This window comes from Nelumbo nucifera, chromosome 5 (genome assembly GCF_055504915.1).
Source record: "Nelumbo nucifera cultivar China Antique chromosome 5, China Antique-T2T, whole genome shotgun sequence".
NCBI classification, from domain to species: Eukaryota; Viridiplantae; Streptophyta; class Magnoliopsida; order Proteales; family Nelumbonaceae; genus Nelumbo; species Nelumbo nucifera.
The window spans coordinates 59,255,366-59,283,106 of record NC_142653.1 but is presented as its reverse complement, the minus strand read 5'-3'; the positions used below and the strand labels follow the sequence as shown (position 1 = coordinate 59,283,106).

The 27,741-nt window shown below is 36.9% G+C and overlaps 1 protein-coding gene across 1 annotated transcript; it reads right to left on the bottom strand.

The window, feature by feature from the left end:
• Nucleotides 1-1,604: 1,604 nt before the first annotated feature.
• YY1 (zinc finger (C2H2 type) family protein) lies at nt 1,605-27,741 on the bottom strand. The gene is made up of 6 exons (XM_010247744.3): nt 27,267-27,741; nt 26,442-26,500; nt 15,303-15,502; nt 4,035-4,124; nt 3,112-3,255; nt 1,605-2,347 (listed from the first exon to the last, which is right to left on the bottom strand). The coding sequence occupies exons 1-6, from the start codon at nt 27,350-27,352 to the stop codon at nt 1,814-1,816; spliced, it is 1,113 nt and encodes a 370-aa protein (XP_010246046.1). The 5' UTR covers nt 27,353-27,741; the 3' UTR covers nt 1,605-1,813.

Sequence of the window (27,741 nt, the reverse complement as noted above, 5' to 3'; positions counted from 1 at the left end):
AAAACAGTTGCATCACCCTATTTATGACTTTGCTCCCTGCGCTGAAAATTTGGCCAGGTACCATGCCTTCACGACAGACGATATTTGGTGGGTTCAGACTTAGACCATGCCGGCTCCACACAAAAACAAATAAACAAAAGAAAAGAAACGGATTAAATTTAGGCAGAGTTTGGGAGTGCTAAATTAAGTATTTATAATTGTTTGATGAAAAAAACACTTATTTCAAACAGTGGCAGTATAGGTATTTTTAAAATAACATGGCAGGCCAAGACAGGTTAGAAAGGAAATAAGGTCATTTTTGAAAGTGTATATCCTAAAATTAAGTGCTTAAAAATAAGTGTTTATTCGAATAAGCAATTATTTGTATTTTGCACCCAATTTTTTCAAGTGTTCAATTTAAAAAATAAGTACTTATTTCATATTAGGTGTTTGGTAGTCTTTTTCTCCAATAAGCATTTGTGACTATTTTGTCCTTCATTTTCTTTCAAATTTTTAAAATATACCCTTATGAAAGTACTTTTGTTAAATTACTTTATAAAAACACTTTATGAAAGCACTTTTATAAAAATAATTTTATGATTTTATGAGAAGTACTTTTACACAAAAACATGTTTATGAAAGCACTTTTATAAAAGTACTTTTACGAAAGCACCAATACGCAATGATCCAAATTTTGTCACAACGGGCCGATATGTATCGTATCAAAGCCTTCCTGATACACCCCTACAAGGGGTGTTTCGGGTCGGCAAGTGAGTCAGAGGGTAGACCGACCTTAAGCCAGTCCCTCTGAACCAGTTTCAAAAAAAAAAACACAAAAAAACAATATCGATACGGGCCGATACGCCCTACCAACATATCGACCTGTATTGATATTTTGCACCTTGCCAATAAGTGCTTGATGGCATGGTCCTGGCTCAAATACACACTTATTTCAAATAAGCACTTATTTTTAAACACTCCCAAACATGGCCTAAGAACTTTTTGAATAAGCACTTAAATATAAGCCCAATTTTTGAATTATCGAATAAGCACTTATTCAGGCCTATTTCCAAAATGCAAATGAGTCCAAATCTGCTCCTCACACCGACCTCATAGCATGTTCTGGCCAAATGGCCACACATCGAGAACATCTCCCATACTTGTATTTATTATTCGTGGGGAGGTGTTCCCAATACTTGGTGGGATGTGGCTGAGGTCGGTGTAAGGAGCACTCTTTGAAGAGCAGATCTCAATTCAATGCAAATAAGCACTTATTGGTGTGATCCCAACCTAAAATAGAGTTTACATCAGCACCCCACAAGAGGGTGCCCCACAGCACATGAACATCTCTCAATGATAAGTACCGGAGATGATGAGATATCATCAAGAGATGTTCCCAATATATGGTTGGGATGTGCCGCACCTCAAGTGTTTATTCGAAATTCGAACAGCTTATTTTTAAGCACTCTCATACTTACCTGCCTTGATAACAGAAGAAAATAATATCAACATATTTTGCAGAACCTTTTTGCCAAGAATTTGGATAAAACAGAAAATCGTTGCAGACTCAAAAGAAATCCTTGAGAAAATTTGAGGAAAAAAAAAAAAAAAGAGAACTAAGGAGATGAAAGAAAATCAAAGTTGTTACTTTGAATTATGGGATATCATAATTCGAGGGAGAAAGAGGTGCCAAGGAAGAACCGAAAATAAGAAAAAGAAAGGACTACTTACATATATGATTAAAATATTATCTGTTATCACTAATATTTTAAGTTTCAAAAAATGGTCAATTTGGGCATAAAAGTCCCATACATACAGAGTCATCGAATCAGCCTTAATCCTCATATTCTGTCTCCTCATCATCCTCGTTGTTCTCTGCATACCTCCACCCATCCTCAACATTGTCACGATCCTCTTCTGTTTCCTCGCTATCCTCTTCCTCGTACATGTCTTTGCTTGGCCACTGTTTTTTAATCACATTCAGATTAGCAGGAGGGGCACTTGAACCCTTCCGCTGTGCAATCTTTGCAGGTGGCATCTTCGAGACTGGCTTGGGCTTGCTTCGTTTAGAATTCTTTCCACTACCACTCTTTCCAGCATAAGCATCTTGATCACTGGCTTCATCCATCTCATTATCAGCATCAGTAGCAGCATGCTTTCCATTCTCTTCTAAGTTATGGCCAGGATGCTCTCTTTTCAGGTGGAGGTTAAGCTTGTACTCATGAATGTAGCACTTGTCACATCCTTCGTAAGGACAGGCATAAGGGCGGTCTGATGAAGCAGATCCATAGCCAACTGCTGAAGGCTTTGAAGTATTTGGAAGCTTCTCCGAGGGTGGGGTATGTTTCATCGCATCCATCGCCATGTTCTGAAATATTGTTGAAGAAATATATGATTCAAAATCTAATAATAACCACCTCTTTCCAAGAGAACAATAAAATGTTCACGTGTCCCAGCACTCTCCTGCTTGCAGATTAAGATTCCAATTTTTTCGGATAAATTTTGAAGTACAGATATTCTTTAATTGATATTCAAGGTACAGACATACTTTGGTCTTCAGTATTCTTGTAACATTAAGTAATTTCCCAAGCCAATTGAAAACCATATCAATTTTATCAAAAATAATAGTGAAGCACTATGGTCACCCATGTGATTATGATCGGATGATGACCTTTCAGCCAAAAATTTAAAAATGTAACCAAAGAATTATTTTGATCTCTAGCATAGGATTGGCAACTAGAAATTGTTTCAACCAAGGATCAAAGTATCAATATGTATCACACCATATCATACAATTCTTGTTGATTTTCAGGGTGGGCAATACATGAGATACTGCAAATTTGAAAAAAAAAATGATGCTCAAAGCTTAATATTCGTTGGGTAGAATGTAGATCTCAAAAATCGTTCTGAAATATTGCTATTTTCAGCCTGTATCAATGTTCAGAATCAGGCAATAAACAAATTTTGCATATCATCCATATTGATACTCTGAACCTTGTTTCCAAAAATATACGTTGTCTGCTTACTGGGAAAAATTCACCCTCTTCTCACAAACTAACCATTAAGGAAACAACCAATGTTGTGGACATGAAATGAAAAAATAAAGCTGAAACTGAGAGCAAGTACACCAACCTTTTCATGGTGAGCCTTGATGTGAGTTTTTAACTTGTATTCATGAGCATATCTCTTTCCACAGTCTACATATGGGCAAATGTGATAATTTTCTTGTGAATGTGTTCGCATGTGTGCCCGCAAGTTGAAATCCAGGGAGAAAGCCTGCATTTGGCAAATTTTCTTATTAACTAAAACAATGAATAATGATAAGACCCAATATTAACTGAATGGCCTTTAGCCTGACAATTTGACAATTGAGTCAGAAGTCAGAACAAGTAAGCACATAACCAATCCTATTAATAATGAGGACTAATACAGATCCAGACACTACATAATAGGGTCAGATTAATTTGGATCTGTCGGGATGACCAGAACCAATGAAAGCCCTAAAGCACAGGTAGGAACCTTGAATTTAATGAACCCTTATCACTTCATAATAGATTCTCAACCTACAAAAGAAATCGGTTGTTATAATTATCCAGTTCATCTCATCTTCTCTCCAATAAAAATCATTCAAAATAGTGTAAACAATCTTCTCTTGAAAACAAAAAAAAGAAAGGACCATCAAAACCCCAAGTTTCGTACACTGTTTGGGTTTCTTGCTGCACAAGTCTTACATGTAAATTAAGAGTATACCACAAACTGGATGCCTCTGTTAAGTTTAAACATTGTCTGGTCATAAGTTGCACCACCATATATACTAAAATTTGAGGTATCTGACACAATATAGCACCGTAGTAATCCCAGTAACAATATTTGTAGGGTAAAAGGGTCAAAGGACAATATATTCCAGACATGAAAAAAAAAAAGTAGACTTCCAACAGAAGGCAGCCCATATCATCCAAGAATTCACACTAGACATGATAACTAAGATACTACAAGAATTCCCACAATATAACAAAGTTCTAAATTGTAGCAGACTTATGAAGTAGGATATTCACCTTACCACAACCTTCATGAGGGCATACAAAATGCCTCTCCCCTGTATGAATGAGAAAGTGCCTTTTCAGCTTGGAACTATCCAAGAATTTCTGCAAAATAAAGCATTGTGCAATTAAAATTGCTGAAAGAGCCTGAAGGGAAAAATTGCATAGTTCTTGATGTGACAAAAGCATGAATAGCCAATACAAAATCAGAAATAAATTTTAAACAAAAACCAATGTCAACATGCTCAAATAAAGAAGACTTCTCAAATTTGTCAAGAGGATTATTAAAAGACCAAAGCATGCTTATTTTATACAAAAGAAGAAGAAAACTATAGGGTTTAACTTGATGGAGCTCAAGACACACTAGATCTGTATCTTGTACTAGGTATTTTGGATTTTAACAGTAAATTTTTGGACCAGACGGTGATAACCAAGGAAGAGTAGTTCTGCAATTAATATAATTAGTTATCATAAAAGATTAAGTGGGTAAACCAGATCTTGTTAGACTTCTTCCCCCATCAAGTCTCTCTTCTCCTTTCCTTTTTCTTTATCAATAACCAACCATTTTATTAATTAAATAAAAGGGAAAATACAACATACAACCCATCAATAGGGAGATAAAAAGATTTTACCTCCCACTTATAGCCATTTTTCCAAACAAAATTATCAAGATGCCCAAAAAGATTGCTCTATCCCCACCCCTTGTTTTGCAAGTAATCATCCATGCTGTTTGCATTTCTTTGAACCCATTGGATTATCACTCTTGTTAACCATATGAATTTCTTGATTTCATTGCTACAAGTCCAAAGAGATGCACCAATCTTTTGCAACCATCCACTCACTGTCCTTGAATCATCTTCAGTAACTAACCTATTCAAGTTCATCAAGTTTGTCATTTCTCCTTCCAATACTGCCATTACTTCAGCCCTTAAAGAATCACCCATACCAATCGGTGCTGAAAAAAAGCCTATAATGTTGCCCATTCCCTACATATCAAAGCCTTCCTCACTAAGGTCCCTACCACTTCAGATTTCTAATAATATCATCTATTGTATAGGATGTGAAGCTCTCAATAATTTTAATCCAGTGAGCCACCATAAAGTATTCAATCAATGCATTGAGTCTCCTTTCTTGATCCCTAAAAAGTCTTGCATTTCTTTCTTCCCAAATTGTCCAAATTACAGCAGTTCTTGTGTATCTCCACACTCTTTCCTCTCTTTTTTAACCAAGCAAACACATTGGCATCAAACAGGCTTGCCATATTTGATGGAGGAATCCACCTCACCCAAAAAGACAAAAGAACCGTTCCCAAATACAATTGACAAACAGATAGGAGATTGGCAAGTGAAGGTAAGTCTCACCATTAGCCTTACAAAGAATAAACCAAGCTGGAGGAAGCAGAAAGATCTCCACTTTTGAAGCACATCAAAAGCATTAATCTAAGGGTTCAAAGGAGAAGCAAACTTTGAGACAACCTTCTCAAAAGATAATCAAGCATATAAAGAAGGAAATTGATCTTTACGAGGAGAGTTCCACACACGTGCATTTTCCCAAAATTTGACTTTGTTACCAGAATAAACATCATACCTGATACATAAACGTTAGCAAGAAAGGGGTAGAAAATTGGGTTTACTGGTTTTAGAAGGGGAAGAATATACCAGAAGAGCATTTCAGGAGCTAGAGCTACAATACTCGATGAGTGCTGATAGGCTTTGATATGCCTTGGGTGGGCAATTCTCGGTTTTTTCTCCCGAGGGTTGTGTTGCTTTGATAGAAGTTTTTATTGGGCTTAGTTTTTTTGAGGTTCACAAGTGATAGCCATCTGCCAAGGTGTTTAAGGTGTGTCTCTGTGCAGGAGATTGTGCTTCATCTGCACGTTGATTGTTCTATTTGAAAACTCTTTTGGGGATGTCTTCAGGCTGCCTCAGAACTATTATGGTGATTCCAAGGTTTCCTGGAGTCACAGAAATAAATAAAAAATAAAGGTTTCCAGGAGTCATTTTTGTTCACTGGCCTACATTGAAAGGATCCCAAGCAGTTTAATCTTATACTTTTCTTTCCTCTTTGTAGTATTTGTCTTTTTAAGTTGTTTAGAGTCTAAGTTGTGGTGATTCCTCATCAACCTGATTGATGTACTCTTCCTTTTATCAATAAACTTTTCCTTTTTATTTATTACCAAAAAAAAGGTACACAAGAAAGAATAGAATGAATAGCCTTCCAAGGAGAAGCCCATGAAAACCTTGTTGACAATCCAGCATCCCATCCATTATCCAATAGCCCATGTATACTTAGAATAACCTTGTGCTACAAATTACCTCCATCTCCAGGCAATCTCCACAGCCACTTACGCAACAAAGCCATGTTTCTCACGTCTATATTCCCTATCCCCAAGCCTTCAAAGTTTTTACATCTACAAACCAACTCCCACTTTATTAAATGATCCTTCTTTTACTCCCTCAGTTCCCACAAGAAATCTCTCTATAATTTTTCCAACTATTTCCCCATTCTTTTTGAAATCCTAAAGATCGACAAATAATACACCAGAAGACAAGCCTAAGTGGATTTAATTAGTGTTATCCTACCTAAAAATGAAATGTAGCCTTTCTTCCATCCCATTAATCTCTTGGACATTCTTTCTATAAACAAGGACCAAAAATTATAGTTTCTTGGATTAACTCCTAAGGTGAGACCTAGATACTTTAGCGGCCAAGATGACACAAAGCAACCTAAAATATTTGCAAACAACTCTAATTCCCTCTCCTCCACATTTTCTAAATAAAATAAAATTTATTAAAATAAAAAGAGGATTACAAGAAAGGTAATGGGGTGTCACCTGAGAGAGCATAAATATTCCCAAACTATGGGAACCAAGAAAACAAACATTACACCCAACTCCTGACTTCACCCCCCCCCCCCCCCCATGGATCCATCTTCGAATTGATATCCCCCATACTCAAAATAATTGCATTTTATCCATCCTCAAGAATAATCTGCTAAAAACATCAGTGCTGAAAGTAAATAAGAAGGGGGAGAGGGGTCACCCTGCCTAATTCCTCCACAAGCTGGAAAACAGTCTTTAAGAGTTCCATTCACTAAGAACAAAAAATGACAAGATCAGATGCAACCCCAAATCCACTTAAACCATCTCTCCCCAAAATCACGCTTCCAATAAAAATGACAATCAACTAGATCATAAAACGTTTCTATATCTAACTTACATATAATATATTTGTTTCCAAATTTCTTGGATTCATCCATAGATTCATTTGCTATAAGAATCTAATTTAGTTGCCTATTTTGCACAAAGATTCCTTGGTTGGAAGTGATAATGGAAGGAAGGACCTTTTTAATCTCAAATCCTTAGAAATTATCTTCTAAGGACTATTACAAGCTAATAGGTCTTAAATCTTCTGGGTGGGTAGCACCATGCTTTATAGGGATCATAGCTAAAATAGATGCATTCAATCCCAGGTTAATGATCCCCTTCTCAAAGAATTTATTAAACAATCCAATAGGTCACACACTTAAGAATGTCCCAACAATCTTGATTTGATAGAAGGCCATAGTGAAACCATCCAGTCCCATATTTTTATCCATAGAAAACATAGCTTCCCTAATTTCCTCCAACTCAAATTGATCATCTAGCACCTTGCTGACTTCTCTGCTAAGTGCCAAGGCACAGCCAATCCAAACCTTCCACCTCAATTCTTTCACTCAAAGGCCTTCTACAACTGATTTGGAAGTGATTGACAAACACCTTATCTCCTCCTGTTGAATAAGCACTTCACCTTCTGTCTTCAATCTAGACACAAGGTTTTTCTTTCTCCTTCCATTGGCCAACTATGAAAATACTTGGTCATAGCAGTTTTACAGTGTCACCTCACCCAAACGCCTATGGTTTTGTATACTAGGCGACCGCCCAGAGACTTAGGCGGGCACCTAAATAAATTGAAGAAATTATTTTTTTTCATATTTATTATTCTGATATTTTTATTGGATATTATGTTGTTTTAGAATAGAACTGGTTACATGTTAACATTTTATTATTAAGCCAATACTAACAGAATACATTGTTCATTTGTTTTGTTGTCTTGCAAGGGTTTTTGCTCCATCGAAGAGGGAGGAGAACCGAAGGCTTCCAGCTCCATCTCCAGTCCAACTTCCAGCTTCAGTTCGTAAGTTTCTTCTTCTTCCGCTCGACTGTTCTCAGTCACTAGTCTGTCCTTTTTTTTTTTTTGAAAAAACAGGGGCTCCGCCCCTATACTCCTCTCTGCCCCTAATCCTTGTTGTTCTCAGTCAATAGTCTCAGTCCCTTTTTTTTCCGAAAAACAGGGGCCTATACTCCTCCCTGCACCTAATCCCCTATACTTCTTCCTGCTCTTCCTCTTCTGCCCCTATACTCCTCTCCTCCCTTCCTAGTTCCTACTCTTTTTTTTTTCAGTTTTCAAATAGAAACAGCTGAACCACACTCTTCTCTTCTTCAATTCTTCTTCTCATTGAATAAAATTAGGATTTTATGTACTCTTACTTTTTTATCAGTTTTTTTCAAATAATTTTTTATATCATTAATATATGGCTAAACGGAAAGTCTAAAACCACAAACTTGATTGTATGGCTGAATTTTATTATATGGCTGAAATTTGTTTAATTAATTAATTAATTTCTATTTGTATATTGCATTTGTTCATTTGCTGATTTGGATTACTGCTTGCTTTAGTTTACTTAAGAAATCTATGAATAGCTCAAGCCTGAATGAAATTTGATTATATCATATAACTGATATTTGCTTGCATGAAATTTTTATTTAATTTCTATTTCAACAGAAATTATTATTTGTTTTTATTAATTTATTAATTATTGTCATTGCTGATTTTCCCTTGGTCTTAGTCTTTTTATTGTTGATTTGTCATTGCTGATTATATCATTGCTTGAATACATGTTAATTGCTAAATTGATAATATTTTATGTTTTTAGCTTTTTATATGAAATTTATACTCATTTGAATGATTTATAGTGTTAATAGTTAGTGTACATGCTTGCTAGTTAGCACACAAAACCAATAAAACAGCTTAGAAAAGCATAAAGTAAAAACTCAAGAAAACTAACATTTTAAAATTCCAACGCCTGGGCGCCCTGTGGTCCCCTAGCCCCGCCTTGGCGTCTTGAAAACTATGCTTGGTGTTAGCACCACCCTCCTTAATCCATTTGTGTATATACTTATGCTTCCAACTAACCACTTCTTGATATAAAATGTCCTCTATCTAATTCTTCATCTCCCACCTTGAAGCTTTATCATCCTCCCTGACTTCACCCTGATTTTATCTAGTATCTAATTCCTCAATTTTCTCAAAAAACTTTAGTTTTCTCTCCTCCAATCCCCCAAAATACTCAATATTTCATTCTTGATTCTTCCTTTCAAGAATTGCAGCTTTTTATGAAATCTCATTCCTTTCCATTTGATGTTTACACTTTTTCCCTCCCACCATTCTTTCACATTAGTTTTAAAATCAAGGTGATGTATGCCACATATTTTCAAACCTAAACAAAGTCAAACCTCCTCCCCCAACACCTTTATTGACATAATGTTATGGGCCAGTGATTAGACATGACTCTAGGCAAGGCTTTATAAATGGTGAGAAGGAATCTATCAATCTTAAGAGTAGACAGGATTACTTTAGAGGTTGGACCATGTAAACTTGGACTGTACCCAAGGTATCTCCTTAAGTTCCCACTCACTGATAGACTGATTTAACTTCCTCATACTTGTGGTTACCTGTTGCCTAGGGTTGTTGGGCTCTTGTGTGTATCTAATCATTGAAATCACCACCCAAGCACCAAGGCCCCTCCCCACAAACCCCTAATACCATGAAGTTCCTCCCATAAATTATTTCTACACAGTCACATTACCCATTCAAATCCATCCTCCACCTATTTGAATTTTATTGATATTGTGAATTTCCCCACCGTCTCCAAGCTTCTAGGCTCTCATTCTTCCACATCACTACAATTCCTCCAGATGCCCCCTAGGCTGGAACCGCTGCCCAACTAATCCCTCTAACACCCCAAGTACTCCTAGCCCATCACCTATCAATTTCTTTTTTTTTTTTTTGATGAATCATCACCAATCAAATTTTGTCACCTTAGTTTCATGTAGGATGACCAAGTCAGGCTTCTCCAATGGAGGTCACCAACCAAACCTTGAATCCCATACTATCCAAATGCACCTCTAGCAATCAAGGAATTCTCTCCAACTTCACAGCAATCAGGGGAACCATTGCTGAAAAGAGGCTACTTAAATCACAGGTCAACAACGCACCTCCACACATCTATGCAGTCCTTCCAAAAACTTCTCTAGACCAGAGAGGGAAGGGAATACCTATAATATGTATGGCGATCCTTTCCCCTAGTAACACTTCTTTCATGTTTCTTAGAAGAATCCATTTTTCAACCATTACCAATCCTTCTTTCATCAATAAAAACCTTTGTTGAGAATGTCAACATCACTACCCAAAATTCCAAGAATGACTTCCAAACCAGCAAAGGGGATTACCATCACAGTCAAAGTTATATGCAACAGTCCATTCAGATGTTCCTCCCCAAGTACTTTTGCATCTTCATTTTTCCTTTTTTCAGCCATCTACTTCTTCAACCGGTTCTTCAATAGATTCAATATACTCCTGAAGAACATCAAGCACCAATCCACATCCAGTTTCTCTCCTTCCTTCAGGGAAGCAAACAAACTACTTATGGTTCCCCCAAAAAACTCTGTTAGCACAATGAAAAGTCATTTGCCATTCTTCTTTCTCCTCACAAGGAATCCTCTCTCTCTTCTTCCTTTGTTACAAACTTCCAGTCTCCAAGGCAATTCAATTGTGAAGTGACTTGTAAAAATCCTTGAAACCATGAAGCAAGCTTACCTACTACATCATTGTTGCCTTCTTTGTTTCTCCATTCTTTAAAACTGCTCCTCCTCATTCCCAGACTTCTCCAAAGATGAATGACTTGGCCTCAAAACTAAATTGCTCCCTCCATTTAGTTGCATGTTGAAACTTTTCTTCTATCGTTCCATCCTATAAGGCATGTGAGTTCAACTTTTCTACAATTATCTCCAGATCAATCTCCCTTACAGAGCATGAAGCACTACCTTTTGATAGACAACAACTGAAAATCAGTTTACAAGGAAGAAAGCAAAGACAATTTTGTGTTGATATAAATAATCCCGTCACTGAATAAATCAAATAGGAGTGGAGTATCTCCTAATTGAAGGAGATTCTAAGGTGGTTGTGGGCTGGTTAACAGACCCGAGCTCAGTAGTTTGGTGCTACAAGGATTTCCTAAAGAAGACAAGCTGGTTAACAAGCAACATGAATGTTAGTTCACGTTGGGTGAGAAGGTCAGCAAATGCTATGGCTGATAGTCTCGCTAAACAGGGGGTCTTGAGGGAACATCTGTTTTGGGCAACCTTGTAATGATTTGATTATAGTGTATTGTGGTTTCTTACACTTACTTTTACTTTCAAGAGAAGCTGCACCTTGTGCCTCTCTTTGGGGTGCCATAACATTTCTTACATTTTGGTAATGAAGTAACTTTTCAATTATCAAAAAAAAAAAAAAAACATCCCAACGCCGAATCAAAAAGAAAAAAAAACAACATTGTAAAGTTGTTATATATCAGTGGGGATCATGATGATTTCTAGCATCAAGCAGTAGACATATCAAAATGTGAAGAGTAAATGGATATATGCGGTTGGGCAAGAATCATAGAAGGCCTTTATGAGTCCTGTTTGATTGATAATTTAAAATTTTGTTAAAGGAGATGGGCAAGAAGAACAAGGTACCTTAAGATAAGAGATCTACTGAACCTAAATTTGTATAGCATCAATGTTGTCAAGTTGGCTCTGAGAAATCTAGATGTTTTGGCTTCCTTAGGTGAGGAATGGCCTATGTGATAGAAAAATATTGCAAAATAATGGTTTGACAGTTACCTTCAACTTCAACACTTTTTATTTCTTTCAAGCACATCAATTCTAGCCCTTGGATTAAAGCATTCAGCTCAACCCTTAGGGAGTTTCCATATCCAATAGGACCAGAGTAGTAAAGTACCACAGTATGATCCCTGATTACACCTCCAATACCTGAAGCTCCTGGGTTACCACGGCTACAACCATCAAAATTAAGCTTAACATGACCCACTATTGGTGCACACCAGCTGACCACACTGCACGTGTCTCTTTCCTGGAAATCAGCAGTGACTTTCCAATCCCTTTTGTTGGACAGTTTTGTATGCCCTTAGCTTCAATCAGAATGATGTACTTTATGAGTTTATTGTAAATGAATAAAGATACATATTTGATTCATGTTCCCTTGGTATGTTTCTGTGTAATACCCCTTAAACTGGACACTTAATGAGACTCGTGTTAGTTTAGAATGTTCACAGCCAGTGGGTCGGTCTGGGGAGACCTATCCTGACAAGGCTGACACTGTGGTGCCACCAAGTCGGTTGGGGTGGCCTGTCTCAGCTGCCAGGGTGAGACCCTAGGCACATACAGTGTAGGATTAATTGAATCTTTGAACTTGACCAGATTTCTAGTATTGCCCTGGACCTTGGAGATTGATGGGCAAAACTGGAAAGTTACACCCGACCCCTAGACTTGATTATGATACTGCACTAGGTGTCGGATTGGGCTATCTTTGATGTACCAATCAGTGAGATCCTTAGCGGGGGTCAAAACCTAGGTATGTTGGGACAGTCCGAGAATTCATCTGAGTGGGTGATCATAGTGACAGGATCAGCCCCTTTGTCGGACAAAGGTAATGATCGGGGATGCACTCTCACTGATGGAAACCAAGACTGCCGGCAGCCAATTTCAACCGTTGAGATTTGTTTTGCAAAATATATTTTATATAAGATATAAAAGTATATATATTATGGTTTCTAAAATGTTTGCAAGAAGGTTTTAATTCCCGGGATCCATATGAGTGGAGAGTGCAACACTGTTCCTTGCAGCCGAGGGAGAGGTCCTCTCTTGTCAGGCAATGTATGATCATTATGGGCTAAGAGGTTAAGTGTAAGACCATTGAGGATAACACCTGATGGGCTAATCTTGCATCTACCCACAGTCCCTGGGTGTTACAAGGTGGCTTGGCCCAGGGACCACTTAGTGTAAGTGTTAGGCCCATAGAGCCCATTTGATGGGTTTCAGGGGTTACACTGTCTTCAGCAGTGCATTCGACCAGGCCTTATAACAAAGGCTGGGCTGAACCCATGTGGCTGATGTGTAGATCAATGCTTGAGTCCCACGCCATACAAGGAAGCCCAACTGGGCAGCAGTTTGGAAGGCTTTTTGAGTACATAACCTTAAATGGGCCTTAAGCCCATTTCGAACTGAGCTGATTTGATCAGTCATTTAAAGGGGGCGAATTCTGAAGTGGGTCAGCTAAAAGGATTGGGCTTAGACCCTATCCACTCAGAGAGTCCAAGATCTAAATGAGATTTAGATCTGGAAACCTCCTAATTATATTAGGAGATAGCTGATCTGATCTGCAGATAAGATAAGGATTATCCCTTATCACTAAGGGACTTCTAACCCAAATATGATTTGGATTAGCAACTCCTAATCTGATTAGGAGCTGATCCCTTTGAGATTATAAAAGGGGAAGGGGGCGGCAGCCTTTTAAAAAAAAATAATAATCAACAGCATTCTTCTCTTAAAGAAAGAGAGATTGAGAGATTTCCTGCATACTGCAAATTCTCTCCTGCCGCCACCTTCCTGCCATTGCCATTCCTTCAGTTCGATCTCCAGTTCTTGGGAGCAATCAAGATTTGATCTTGATCTCAATCTTTTGGGAAAAGATTGGTTGGAGCTGTACTCACAAGCCGTCCAGTTGATTCTTGCGAAGGGTCAAGTTCTTTTGAAGAACGTTGTTGATTCTGCTCCATCCTTCACTGTGCCATCTTCAGTGGGAGCAGATTTTGGATCCTTCCTTGGGCGTGAACACCTCCATTGGGAGATAGTATTTCTCCGTATCAAGTATAATCCTCTCCCACTCCTTTTGGTTCAGATCTGGTTCAGTTTATGGTTCAAGATTGATCCTTGAAAATATGATTTTCTAAATAGGGAATACGATTCCCAGTTGAAGGGAGAGATAAATTTTTTTTTGAAATTCGCCCCTTATTCCGCAATCTTTGGGCATCCATGGGATCGATCTCTCATCCCTTCACCTTTAACAGGTCATCTAGGGACACCCTTACAATCATCACACACCAAAGCCCAATGAGCCACCCTTATCATGGTGAGCTCAAGCAGATCTTCCACCCTTCTTGCCTTCTCCTCAAAAACTCTGGCATTTCTGTCATTCCAAATCACCCAAAGCACAGCACCCCTTTGTACATTGCCATGGTATTTTTTTGTCTTTTTGTAGTGCTTCTCAACCAATTCATACTAAGCAGACCTTTAACCTCTGTTGGAGCCACCCAAGTACATCCAAACAAAGAAAAGAAGTGTTCCCACAATGAGAAGCAAAGATGCAATACAGCAGAATGTGATTGGTGGTTTCCCCACTCTTCAAACAAAGGGTACATACATGAGGGGATAGACATCAGCTTTTCCACTTCCTTTGAAGCCTCTCAAAGGTGTTTATGATTTGATTGGCTGCTTCCCAAGAGGGGACCTTTACCTTGGGAGCAATAGGACTGCCCCAAACTTCCCTAACCGGAAAAGTGTTCCCTTCAATGGGTTGATAGGGTTGAAAGAAAGAGACAAGAAAATAGTCCATGAATTGTAAGTATTATTTCTCTGCTTGTTTTAGCACCTAAAAAATTTTAAAATGTTTTCTGATGTCCCCATATTGTTAACATCATGTTTCTGATGATTTTGTCCATGATGTAGACTGAACCCTTTAGGGACAAAGACCAACTGTATTTTCATATGACATTCTAAACATTGCTTGAAATAACTATGAGGTAATAAATATAAAAAGTATTTTTCTCTCCTAATCCTGTAATCATGTTCTATCAGGATCATGATTATACTGCTAATAAGATAACTGGTCCTAAGTTTCATTTCACTTTGTTTTTATATTGAAAAACGAGTTTCAAACAACAGAAGTTGTTTGAAACTTTGAATTGCATGATGGAATTACCTTGCAATCCAAAATCAGATAGCAAGGAAAAGATACAGAAAAATGACTGATGCATATAAATAGTTGAATACCATGCAAAAACAATGTAGCAACATAAAGACATTTTATATTTTATCAAAAACAATATTGAAAAACGAGTTACCTTTCCACATCCTTCATAATGACAGACATATTGTCTCTCTCCATGGATGTGAGAATGCTTCCTCAAAGCCCCAGCATCAATAAAAGTCTTTCCACAGCCTTCATAGCTGCAGAGGAAAAGAACTTCTGTACTTGGCTCTGGCTCTGGTTCTTCAGGTTCTGGTTCTTTTGCCTTCTCTTTCAAGGCCTTTAATGTATCCTCTGAACAGAATAATAAATGCATAAATAAAATGTATGTTATGCAAGGTAAGCATCAAAGCATTAGGCTATATCACATGATAGAAGAAAAAATAAAAATGCTAAAAAAACAATCACATGGTTACCCAGGAAAACCACATTCAACTTTAATGTCTATGTAATCTAGAGCACAATGTCCAAACTGTCATGAGCTTCATAAACCATCAAAATACATAATGGGGATGTTAGTCAAGCCAACTAACAAATTCAAAAACTAGATCTTAATGGTGCATTCAGAATGACATTCAACCTTGTAGCTTCCTAGTGGGACAACAAAAGTTCAGCCCATTATGTTACATGATGCCATGTTAAATGCATATCTATCTCCTATTTTTCCCTTCTCTTTTTGTCTAGGGTGAACAGAATGGATAACTGCATATGGAGTGAATACTATTAGAAAGCTAGAAGGAAAATCTTGTGAGATAACTGTAAGGCCAGAAATGTTGTGTCAAGCAGTGTTGGGCAACCAAGTGGTAAAACTAGAAAGAATATAACTAGAAATGAGCATACTCATGGAATTCTAAGACAGCTCCAAAAGATGATAATGCATGGAAGAGAAGGCTAAGATGGTTTGGGCAAGCAATTAAGAACATCACCTACTGCACTGGTAATAAGTGACCTGTCACAAGTTGAAGGGCCTAAAAGAGATAGAGACAAGGCAAAAAGGATATGGGTGGAGGTGGTAAGAAATGATTGAGGGTTCACGGTTTAACAAGGCATCTGGCCCCTGATGGTGGAATGGCAAAACAAGACTTCTGTGTCCAACCCTATATAGTTTGGATGAGGCTTTGTTGGGTTGGGTTGAATTCAGTGCTACCAGAAAGCTAAATTAGAAAATTGGTAGATCCATAGAGATAGAAATTTTATTCAAAATGGATAATGGACATTTGGTTAGTTTCTAGCATTTAATCATTTTTTACCGCACAAAATAATTGAGATGCAAAGCAGAATTGGAACTCGGATACTTTCAACTCGAATGCATTTGAAGATGACTTTCAATGGCATACCGCATACATCATCATCAAAGAAAGCAGCATGATTAACTTTTTTTTCAGTGTTCAACACTGAAGCAAAACTAAGAAACTTGGCAAATTTTGGGCCCGATTACTAATCTCCTGTTGCTTTGTACAATGCATTTAGGAGTCTTTTTGTTCTCTTTTTGGCTGCAGGTGGGATCCCCCTCAAGAGGTGGTGGACATCTTCAATCCAAACTCCTCGAGGCAACCAAAGAAAAAAGGGAGAATAATGTCAAGAGCTACTAAGGCAGCAATTTATTGGGTGGCATAAATAATCATCAAAGAAAGCAACATGATTGACTTTTTTTCATTATTTAACATTGAAGCGAAACAACGAAACTTGGAAAATTTTGGGCCTGGTTACTACCTCATGTCCCTTTGTACAAATTATTTGGAAGTTTTTTTGTTCTCTTTTTGGCTGCATGCGGGACCTCCCTCAAGAGGTGGTGGACATCTTCAACCCAAACTTCTTGAAGAAACCAAAGAAAAATGTGGAGAGCTACTAAGGCAGCAATTTCTTGGGTGGTGTGGGAAGAGAGGAATAACAGAATATTCACCGGAAAGAATAGGACTTGGGAGGAGGTAATAGACAGTACAAAAGTGAAGGTTGCATTATGGGTTAAGACATTGAACTGCTTTTAGAATTACTCAATTACTGGCATTCTAAGAGCATGAAAGGAGGTAGCACAATCTACTTGAAAAAAAGAAAAAATAAGTGGAACAGAAATCCCCAGAAGGTAACAAAGTGAAACTGAACTTTGATGGAGCAACCAAAGATTCAGAGAGCAGGATTTTGGCATTATATTCAGGACAATTGACGTTGCATACTCTTTAAAGGCTGAATTGTTAGCATTGCTTCAGGGTCTTCGGCTGGCAAAGCAGCTGGGCTATAGACAGGTGGAGGTGGAAGTGGATTCCAAAGTTATTATATCATGGATGAGGTGTAACAGACATATACCTTGGACTCTTAAGCATGCCTTCAAAGAAATTGAAAGGATTGCAATGGATTTAAATGTGGAATTTAAATGGATAAGGAACGAAAATGGGTTAGCTGACTCTCTAGCTAAGCAGGGGGCTGCAAGGCAGCAACTGTACTGGGCTTCTTTGTAATCAAGTTATTGTTAATGGGGATGACATTGTTGTCATCAAAGTGTACTGTTTTCGTTTATCTAAATAAAACATCTTTTTCCTGATAAAAAAAAGTATGAAGATAATTTCAAGGTTGTATCCTTTCATGGTCAATAGTTATATGTATATGACTTGACACCCAAGGTTCAGTCAGTGTAATATAGGAGCTGCCCAAACATCCAGTGTAGGCATGAGTTTCACTTTTAAGTAACCAATTTATGAAGCCCTGATTTTGGGTCGTATGAGAAGTTTATTCTAATACTTATCCAGTAAGCCCAATATCATGCATATTGAACAAGTTATATACAAAATATGGACACATGTGTCTATGATGAAAATCATTACTTTCATTGCATACCTGTTTCATCAAAGTTAAATGTAACTTGGATCTTAGCATAAAACAGGAGGAAATGATCCTAATTTCGTACTTGTGTTCTAATTTTGGTACATCAAAATCGGTCTACTTAGCTTGATTTTTAGAAAGATTGACTACCTATTAACAAGTAAAATCACACAATTTCAAGCACTAACTAAGCAACTTATGGCCAAAATGCAAATCTGTGACAGAGCTACTACTTTCAGATCATCCGCCTCTTTTTGTTAAAGCCCTATGAATTCTAGGAATAGGTTTAATACTTTAATACAAACCATAGTTTGCTTTAGGGTTTGTTAGTAGTTGACTAGTTACTCAAGAGTCAAAGACTTTCTATTTCTAGTAAAATTCATATTTACTACTGATACATTATTCAAGGTGATCATAGACTATTTATGTTTATAATAGTGATCAAAAAATTATAGATTTTTTTTCATAACAGAACAGAATTCATTCGATGATATGAAACCAAACTACACAAGAAAGGCTGGATGGCAGGAAAATAATAAAAATCACAGAATGGTTCCACTACACAGGACAAAAACAAAAAAGGATTACAAACCAAATACTGATCATGGTGAGCACCACACCAAATACTGGTCCACAGCATGACCAGTGGACTTCCTACTTGCATGAATTCACATTTTCAATAAAGCATAAGACAAGAGTGTCCAATAAGGTTGTTCATGCACTTAGTAGAAGGGTCCTACAACTAGATGTGTTATGTACACAAGTCTTGGGCTTTGAAGAGTTGAAAAATCAGTATGGTAATGCTGTCCATGATGGGTGCCTTTATAAAAGTACAGTTATGCATTCCAAAGGGATCTCTGCGTTAAGAGATTATTAGAGAGCTCCATGAAGGAGATTTGAGAAGACATTGTGGTAGGGATGAGACTTTAACTATGGTGGCTGATCTTTTTTTTTTGGCCTGAGATGCACAAGAATGTGGAATAAGTGGTGAAAAGATGTAGAGCTTGCCAACTAGCAAAGGGTAATACTCAACACAAGACCATATACACCTTTGCCAGTTCCAGATTCTCCATAGGTTCACTTGAGCATGGATTTTGTGCTTGGGCTTCTTAAGACATCAAAGGGGCATGATTCAACTTTTGTGGTCATGGATAGGTTCTCCAAGATAGTGCATTTCATACCTTGCTCAAAGACAATTGATACTACTAAAATAGCTGAATTCTTCTTGAAGGAGGTGGCGTGTTTGCATTGGCTTCCTTCTTCTATTGTATCACATAAGAATGTGAAGTTTATATAGTACACTTTTGCAGGACATTATGGAGGAATTTGGTTACAAAGCTGACCTACTCTAGTACATGTCATCCACAAACAGATGGGGAAACAGAGATGATAAATTGGAGTCTTAGCAACACGTTGAGGTGTCTCATTGGTGACCATGTAAAAACTTGGGATGCTGTCATACCTAAGCTGAGTTTGTCTACAACAATTCAGTAAATAAATCCATCAAAAAGACACCTTTTGAAATAGCTTATGGACATTAACCACAATATGTTTTAAGCCTTGTTCCCTTACCAAATGAAGGATGAGTGTGGAAGGTGAGGATAAAGTACATCCATAAAGAGGTCCAGCCTACAATAGAAGCTAGTAATGAAGCTTATGCTGCATCAGCAAATCAGCATAGAAAGCTAAAGAAATTTTCTAAAGGTGATGAAGTTCTTGTCCATTTGAAGGAGGTTTCCTAAGGAAACATATCATACATAACTCATAAGCTGAAATCAAGAAAGTTTGGGCCTAGTAAGGTCTTAAAGAAGATCAACTCTAATGCTTGTATCACTGCGTTGTTGGAAGCACTTCAAAAGTTCAAATGAATCCTATTTTTAATGTTTCTGATTTCTATCCATTTGAAGGGTTTGATGGAAAAGTACAGCCAATGCTTTAAAAAACAACCTGGAGGATAAACCATTCTTGCCTCTGGGTTGTGGGTCAGCGGTTCAACTGTTTGGGTTGGACAAGCAAAACTGTGAAACATCAGCACAATATACATATATTTATATAAACAAGTATTATATTAATTAAATAATATAATTATACTCTACATTTAATATTTGTATATATGGTTTATATTAAGTCTAATTTATATCTTTTCTTTCAATTTTTTTATTTTTTATGAATAAAAAGATAAAAATTGAAATTTAAGACCAAAAAAAGGGGTTTTTGGCAAAAATAGTGGGGCAACACATAGGTCTTGAAAAGTAACCAAAAATCAAAGAAAGAGATCACCCCAATCAGACAATCGAGCACAAAGTTATGGCCTTGAAAAGTTTCAACAGAGTTTAGTGTGTAGACCCAATGACCGGGTTGAACGGGTCAACAGATCAACCGCCTGGTTTGGACAATTTTTTTGTAGATAAATAAAAAATAAAATTTATTGAAGGAAGAAAGAAGAGAACCCAGGAAAAATTGTAACTCAGCCCAACAGAATCCAGGACCTCCAAACCCTGATAGAACCTGCTTTGGATAACCCTAATTGAAACATTACACTAAGAAAAACTCTGAAACAATTTTTATTAGGCCCTTGAAGGAGAAGCTCTTAACTTATTAGTCTTTTTTGGTTTTTTCACCCTCATAATAGAACCAACCCCAAAAGGACCCTCCCTTCAGCCTAGTAAAAACTTTAGATAGCTGAACTGTTCTCTGAGACTTCTGACACTTAAACATACTTAACTTCATTGGGTCTTTTTACAAAAGCTTGCTGATCATTTGCCTTATCATTGATCCTTTCTAATTCCAGAACAATGTTTTTCTCAAAGAGCTGACCTGCCTTCAAACCACTGTCCCCAACATTTCCAATCTCTACTACTCCAGAACATCTCATTCTGTCCTGATCATCAGCATTCCTTGCATGAAGACAAACCTCCTCACCAACCACAGTATTCCCCTCCCTACCCCTTGAAGGCACACAGCCTCTTTCTTCCAATTCCCCAAAGATTTTTCTTGCAAATTCCTCTCCTCCCAAAAAACGCATACCCAAAACTTTACTTACTCCCACTTCTTTATTCACCACTGTTTCCAAGTCAATAGATCTCCCCGATTTGTGTTTTTTTTTTTTGATAAATGAATAAGATTTTATTAAACCAGCAAATAAGAGTTACATGCAACCCATGGAAAGGCACGAGATGCGACCTTTCCTTTAAAGCTAGTTACAGAATTATAAGTGCAAAAGAAATTACTCATTTTGTGTTTTCTTGATAAATAAAATCATTTCCATTGAATTACTCATTTTGTGTTTCATCAATGAAAATGCCTTCCTCAGGAGACTCGCTCATTTTTTTATCAGCAACCAAGAAGAAAAATTCATTAATGATTACAGGAGATTCACTCATATCATCAACATTTCTTTGATTCCTTCCTCACCCTCTACAGCTATGCTTTCTCTTTCTTCCTCCACTCTTATTGGCTTTGTTCTATATTTGCTTTCTCCCTTATATATTTTCATGCCTATTTTCCTTAACTCATAAATTTCAAGCTTTTCACGACAGTCTGGATTATCCCCTCTCAACTCCTTCCAAATTGTTTTTTGACTGTTTTCCTTTCTGAACTTTACTAACTGCTCTATTAACCTCCGAAATCAAATTCAAGTTATAACAAGTAAGCTTCCCTCTGAGACATCTTCAGGATAACTCATTTGCTGCAAACAGAGTTAATGTTGTCATTCACCACTGTTTCTGCTTCCTCACCAATCTCCCTTCTCTAAAAAGACTTGTTGATTCACTATTAAGATTGTGGGAAACAACCAGTGACTCCTCTACAATTATATTCTGAATAGAAGACTCAGTTGACAATGGACAAACCTGTGGATCCTTTTCCACTCCCAAATCTACAAGAGCTTCCTTTCCACAATTATTGTTTATTATTGGTTCCGCCTTCATTGCGCCACCAAATTGGCTTGGTGGCAAGCTTACAGTTATTGGTCAATTTCCAGGTTTTAGGAAAACTGGACTTGAAAATGGGACCAGAAGACGACTTGAACAGTTCGACCATCTGGGTCGGCAAAAAGTTGAAAACATTGAATGCAGCCACGAGCTCAACAATTTCCAGGTTTTCTTGTCCAAGTCAAGTTTCAAACCTAGGGAGGTTGATGCAGGAACTCGTGGGGTCCACATATAACTCGGCTTAGCATCTGGTTCCTAGGGGGCCAAGCTAGTTATTCGTCTTTATTTTCTTGTTTCTCGAGTTGTATATCTTATTTGGGTTTTTATAGTTGGTTGTTAGTGTCATAGTATTTTACTTTTAAGGTAAATCATGTGACATGTGACTAGGGGTGATCATTTCAGCTCTGCCCGGGGACCCACAAACTTCATGGCTGAGCCTGGGCTCAATATTTCAGTTCAGGGCCTTCAGGCCTGGGCCGTATATATTTATATGTCAAACATATATAATTTATACATATGTGTAACTTTGTTTCATGTTATATTCTATGTTTTATATACAAATGTTATAACAACACCTATAATACCAATTAGATATAATATTTTACATTATATAATGTTTAAAATAAATTGTATACACTTATTATATGCACATAATATAAAATATTAAATATATTTAATGCATTTATAGATAAAAATAATAAGCCCAAAATCAGGCCCAACCTGGCCCAAGCCCAAAACCTGGGCCAGGCCAAGGCCCTTGTCACAAGTGCAAAGCCCGGCCTGGCCCATGATCACCCCTACATGTGGTCGTGCAAGTCACTTAAGTTGGGGTATTTTGGTCAAATTGGGTATTCAAGCGTCACTTTGCTTGGAGATAGCTACATAAGCCTTAAATCTTGTTTGTAGAAGGATCTTTTGCTATATTCAAAACCCTAAAGACATATACTATCCTCTGCAGTGATAATTTTAGCCCTAAAATTGGATTGTACTTCGTTCCGACTTCTACTTGTGCTGTCTTACCTCAAGTTTTATCACTTCTTGCTGTTGTTCCTACTGGTTTTGATATTTTTTTGTTGCATCAGAGTAGAATAAAATTTAAAAAAAAAAAGAAAAAAAAAAGCTTCTTTGCCATCAGTACTTTTATATCAATACAAACAATAAATTTATCAAGATCAAGAGAAGAGTACAGCAGTAATTTAAAAGGTGGATAGCCTCAGCAACCAATTCAACATAAAGATAAGGTATTACAAACAAAACCCCCTTACAATAAATAAAAAAGGTAAAAACTTCTATACTTATATTCAATCTTTCTTTTTTCTCTTCCCAAAACCTTTGGATCTTTTAAATTTCAATAGTAAAACTTTAAAACAAAGTATAAATGTTCTATATGATAAAAATATATTTAACACACATTCTAATAAGATGTAGCAACATAAATTATACTTTTACAATGCCCCCACCTTGTCATTTTTGTTGTCTAGGTGGCACCCTGTAGTTATAAACAAGGTGTTTGGTGAGGCACAGCCTAAGGCACTAGCCACCTAGGTAACACCAACAACAACTGTGAATAAAGTTATTTTTTAACAAAATCTTGCATGATAGAGTTCCAGGTATCTTTTCTCTTTATCTATTCATTTTTATTGTGCTGCTTCTAGCATTCCTTATTTTTCCGTGTTAACAAATCACCAACCCTGAAACAATTTTTGTTCAACATTAAACATTCCTATCTTCCCTACAAGCTTTTTTTACCTTTACTCCAGGTCAAAACAAAAAATTATTTCCTTGTATACCTCAGCCCACCTATTTAAGCTCACCAAAAAAGTACAAGTTCTCATCTCCAGAAATCCAAATAATTCTCTTGCTCAATGAGCTGATTTCATGCTCTATCTTTAGTTCCCCTCCCACCTACAGGTTTCCAATATTCTGTTTGCATCATGATAACAAGTGAAAGGTTGAGGAAAGGAAGTTAAACCCATTCCTTCGGTCCTTCCCCTAAATCTGTATAGGCCTTCCAGTGGCTATCATAATGGGCTTAGATATCATATTTTCACAAATATATGTGAACACAACTCAATTCCATGGGCTTGAAAATACTCCCCAACCAACACAACCAAAGCCCAATAAATTGTTGAGTTGATCCAAAGGTCTAAAAATTGACTCCATTCCAATAAGCCCAAGAGGTTGGTTGCCAACTCATGTAGACCCCTGTGATAGGAAAAGGATCAAGTTCCAGTCAAATCTTCTCAATATTTTCGTAGCCAAATTTTTCATCTTCAAGGTTTGCTAAATGTTTAGGGATTTAGAAGATTCATTTTCTAGCAAAGACATCTTTTTTAGTCTCACTGTTTAGAAAGATAAATATATTGTAGATCTCCAAAGAGATATTCCGAATCCTCTATATGAAGCCATGTAAACATTCTGTTGGGCATTGATGAATGAAAGAACGAAGTTGAATTCTTCTTCCAACAATTTTATGGTTTCTGCTGACTCCAAGCTTGAAGGTGCACTCCTTCCATCTCCAGGTACCGACTCTTAGGGAAGCCTAATAGTGCCAAACTGCCAAATCCATTAGGTATTTTTGATCCGGTATATCAATCTTTTGTTGGATAGCAACCTATTAAAGCCTTTCTTTGTTATTTTAGATTAACTCTTTTATTCATACTTTCTTCATTGTTGAATCATCTTCTCCACTTCTTGATTTGTCTTCTTGTCATCCCATTATTCCCCCTTTTTTTCTTTTCCTTTGATATTTTTTTCTTCATGGGGCTACACAACGGGGAGTAGCCCATCCCCCATCCCAGGTCTCTGCTACAACGAGTCAAAGATCCTACCAACCGAGCCACTATCAGTTGTTTTCCTTTGATATCTTTTTATTATTGACTAAATTCTATATACTCAACAAACTTGTGAATTCTATTTCAGTTCATCTTTTTTTTGAATGGCCTCTATTTCATATCATCTTCACTCACTTATAAATAGTTTTATTGATTACTTGATCTCGTTTAAGTTCTACCCGTCCTGGTGAGCAAACCAAAGCTAAATCTTAAACTAAGAAGCACTTTGTGGCCTGATTCCAGCTTGCTTAGGCCCATTTTAACCACCCAATTAGCTACATCTTAGGTAGATGGGTGAAGAAGGGGACATTGAGGATCTGAATTGTGTGAGAAGATATTCAGAGTTGACTAGATAAGAGAAAGAGAAGAAACAAAGCACTTTTAGAGGGAGGAGAGAGAGAGAGAGAGGATAACACTATTACCTGCATGTAACTTGAAAATAAATTTTTCATTCCATTATTTCCCACTCTAAAATTCCAATTACAATGACTTTATTTATGTATTAACCATGATAGCTCAGATCTCCCTTTATGGATTCTAACTTCAACTAGGAAACTGATCAAAAAGAAATTGCTTCAAAATTCAGGCAACCCAACAGGGACACTAAAAATAGGAATTTAACTCCTAAAATAACTCTAATAACCCATTACTAATGCGATTAAAACTTACTGTAAGGATAGCAGAACAAATTTTGGTTTTACCATAAATAGTAATTACGGGCATTAGTATAACTAGCACGACTGGAAATTATAGTACTCTTGATTTTCACTAATACTAATAAATTTCTAAAAAAACCCTCTTCTTAAGAACTACCAAATTGGAAATAAATTTGAAAAGAACCAAAATACCATCCAAAACACACAAAATTATGAAATTGCCATTGAATGAGGAGTTGAGAGAAAACTGATTTCTTTCACCATGGATTCATTCCCTTCTTCATGCTTGCATCATTTCTGCATCATGAAGCTTGTAATATTTATAAAATTCATGAAGCTTTGTTAAGAAAACTATTAGATGTTTTCTTTATAAGTAAAATATTTGCATAGAGGAAAGATCCTTCCAAAAAGCTGTACGAGATGTTGCTGAATATTTTTCTATTTGAAAAACAAATAAGAAAGTTGTCAAATATAACCAATACATCTAGTATCAAATATCATGTTTTGTCACTTCCCAAAAGTATGTAAAGTGCTGTTCAAAAAATAGTGTGGTAAGTATTTATATTATCATATCTTTAATCCTTTTGTTCAACTAATGAAGCTAGAAAGGTCCAAAACTCTAACCTTGGAGTGAGATTTCAATGTGCACTCAGGCCTTATTTCTAGTGTTAGTCACTATGCTTCTATCACATTTTCATAATTCTCTTTCAATCACATTTCATTTTGGAAATCTAGACTAGCAAGACCTAAATCTGTTCAGTATAACTTGCTCTAGCAAAACAGAGATTATCAGTGCCAAATAGGCATAACAAGTCGTAAAACATTTTCTAAATCACAAGACAAACAAAGAGAAACACATAGATAATATGTTAGCTTTTATGGAGACTTCATTTAATTCAAGATGGGCATGCTACCCTACAGATAGAAACTGACCCAATATATTTCAGAGTTGAAATTTTTGATAAATGAATCATTGGAAGGAAGTAAAACTTGCCTGTAACCCATTTCAAAAGGTAGCACTTTCCACCAGTAGAAACAACATCTTGAGGCACCCTAAAAGATAAAATAAGGTTATCAGAAAGATTGATATAATGAAACCTACACCTAGATATGATACCCAGAAAATTAATAATGATGAGAACAAATATTAAATTACAAAAGTAGCCCCATAAACAAACTAACGTATTATAAAGGAAATTTCTTCAATAATTATAAAGCAAATCTATAGAAATCACAAGAATAGTTTTTTTCTGTAAAAGTTAGGTTAAGGCTTGACTAAAAAGAGGGGTTAGGATAAGGATTAGTCAGTTGATTGATTCCCAAAAGTTTAATATAAATACATAGTAAGCCAAAACCAAAGGAAACCTTGCAATGCACCATTCTATGTGTGCGTGAGAGAGAGAGAGAGAGATGAAAGCGAAGTCAGAAATCGTTTTCTCTAGGCGTTCTCCTACAAACTCAGATCATCTGAAATCAGTTTAAGCAAAATAATATAAAGCTTAACAAGATTTTCTTTTCCATTTTCTTTAATCAGAACCAATTAATTAAGTATATTAAATAATTCTATTTCCATGAATGAACAAAGCACAAGTCGAAAACAGATATAAGCCCCGTCAACAAATCAACAACAACACCAACGTCCAATGCCACCAAAAAGTATTAAAAAAAGGTCCAAATAAAAAAAATAATAATAATAAGAGACAAAAAGTTAAGAAGAAAAGCACGGGCATGTATCAATTACAATTACCATTGAATGAAAGAAAAAAATAAAACCCTGAAAACAAAAGCAGAGAAGAAGAAGAGAAAAGGGCTAACTGACCATTCCTTGAACCATTTGACGGCAGGAGACTTAGACTTGAGAATGGGGCGTTTCTCGAATAGATGCGGATTCGTCTGCAGCTCCATCCCTTCTATTTTGATTTTCAGATTAACAGTTTACAGAAGATCGCCAGATTTAGGGTTGAGAGGGAGAGAAAGAGGGAGGGAGGAGTGTGGAGAATGTTAATGGAGTGTTGATTCTTGGTTGGTTGTGTCGTTGGATTATGCTTGTAGCAGCATTCGGGTACAGGCTACAAAAAAAGGGTTCGCGGCAAAAGGGTCGCAGGTTCGCGGCAAAAGGGTCGAGCCATGGTGAAGTTATAGTGACTGCGACGCGCTTCCACGTTTGCGCTTCTCAGCGGTTTCGTCGCTGTTGGGATTCTCGAGGCTTAATTTGAAAAGAGAGTACGGTGCAAAGTCTGTATTTTCTTATTTCAAAAGCGCGACTCATAGCAATTGCTGCCACTGCCACACAT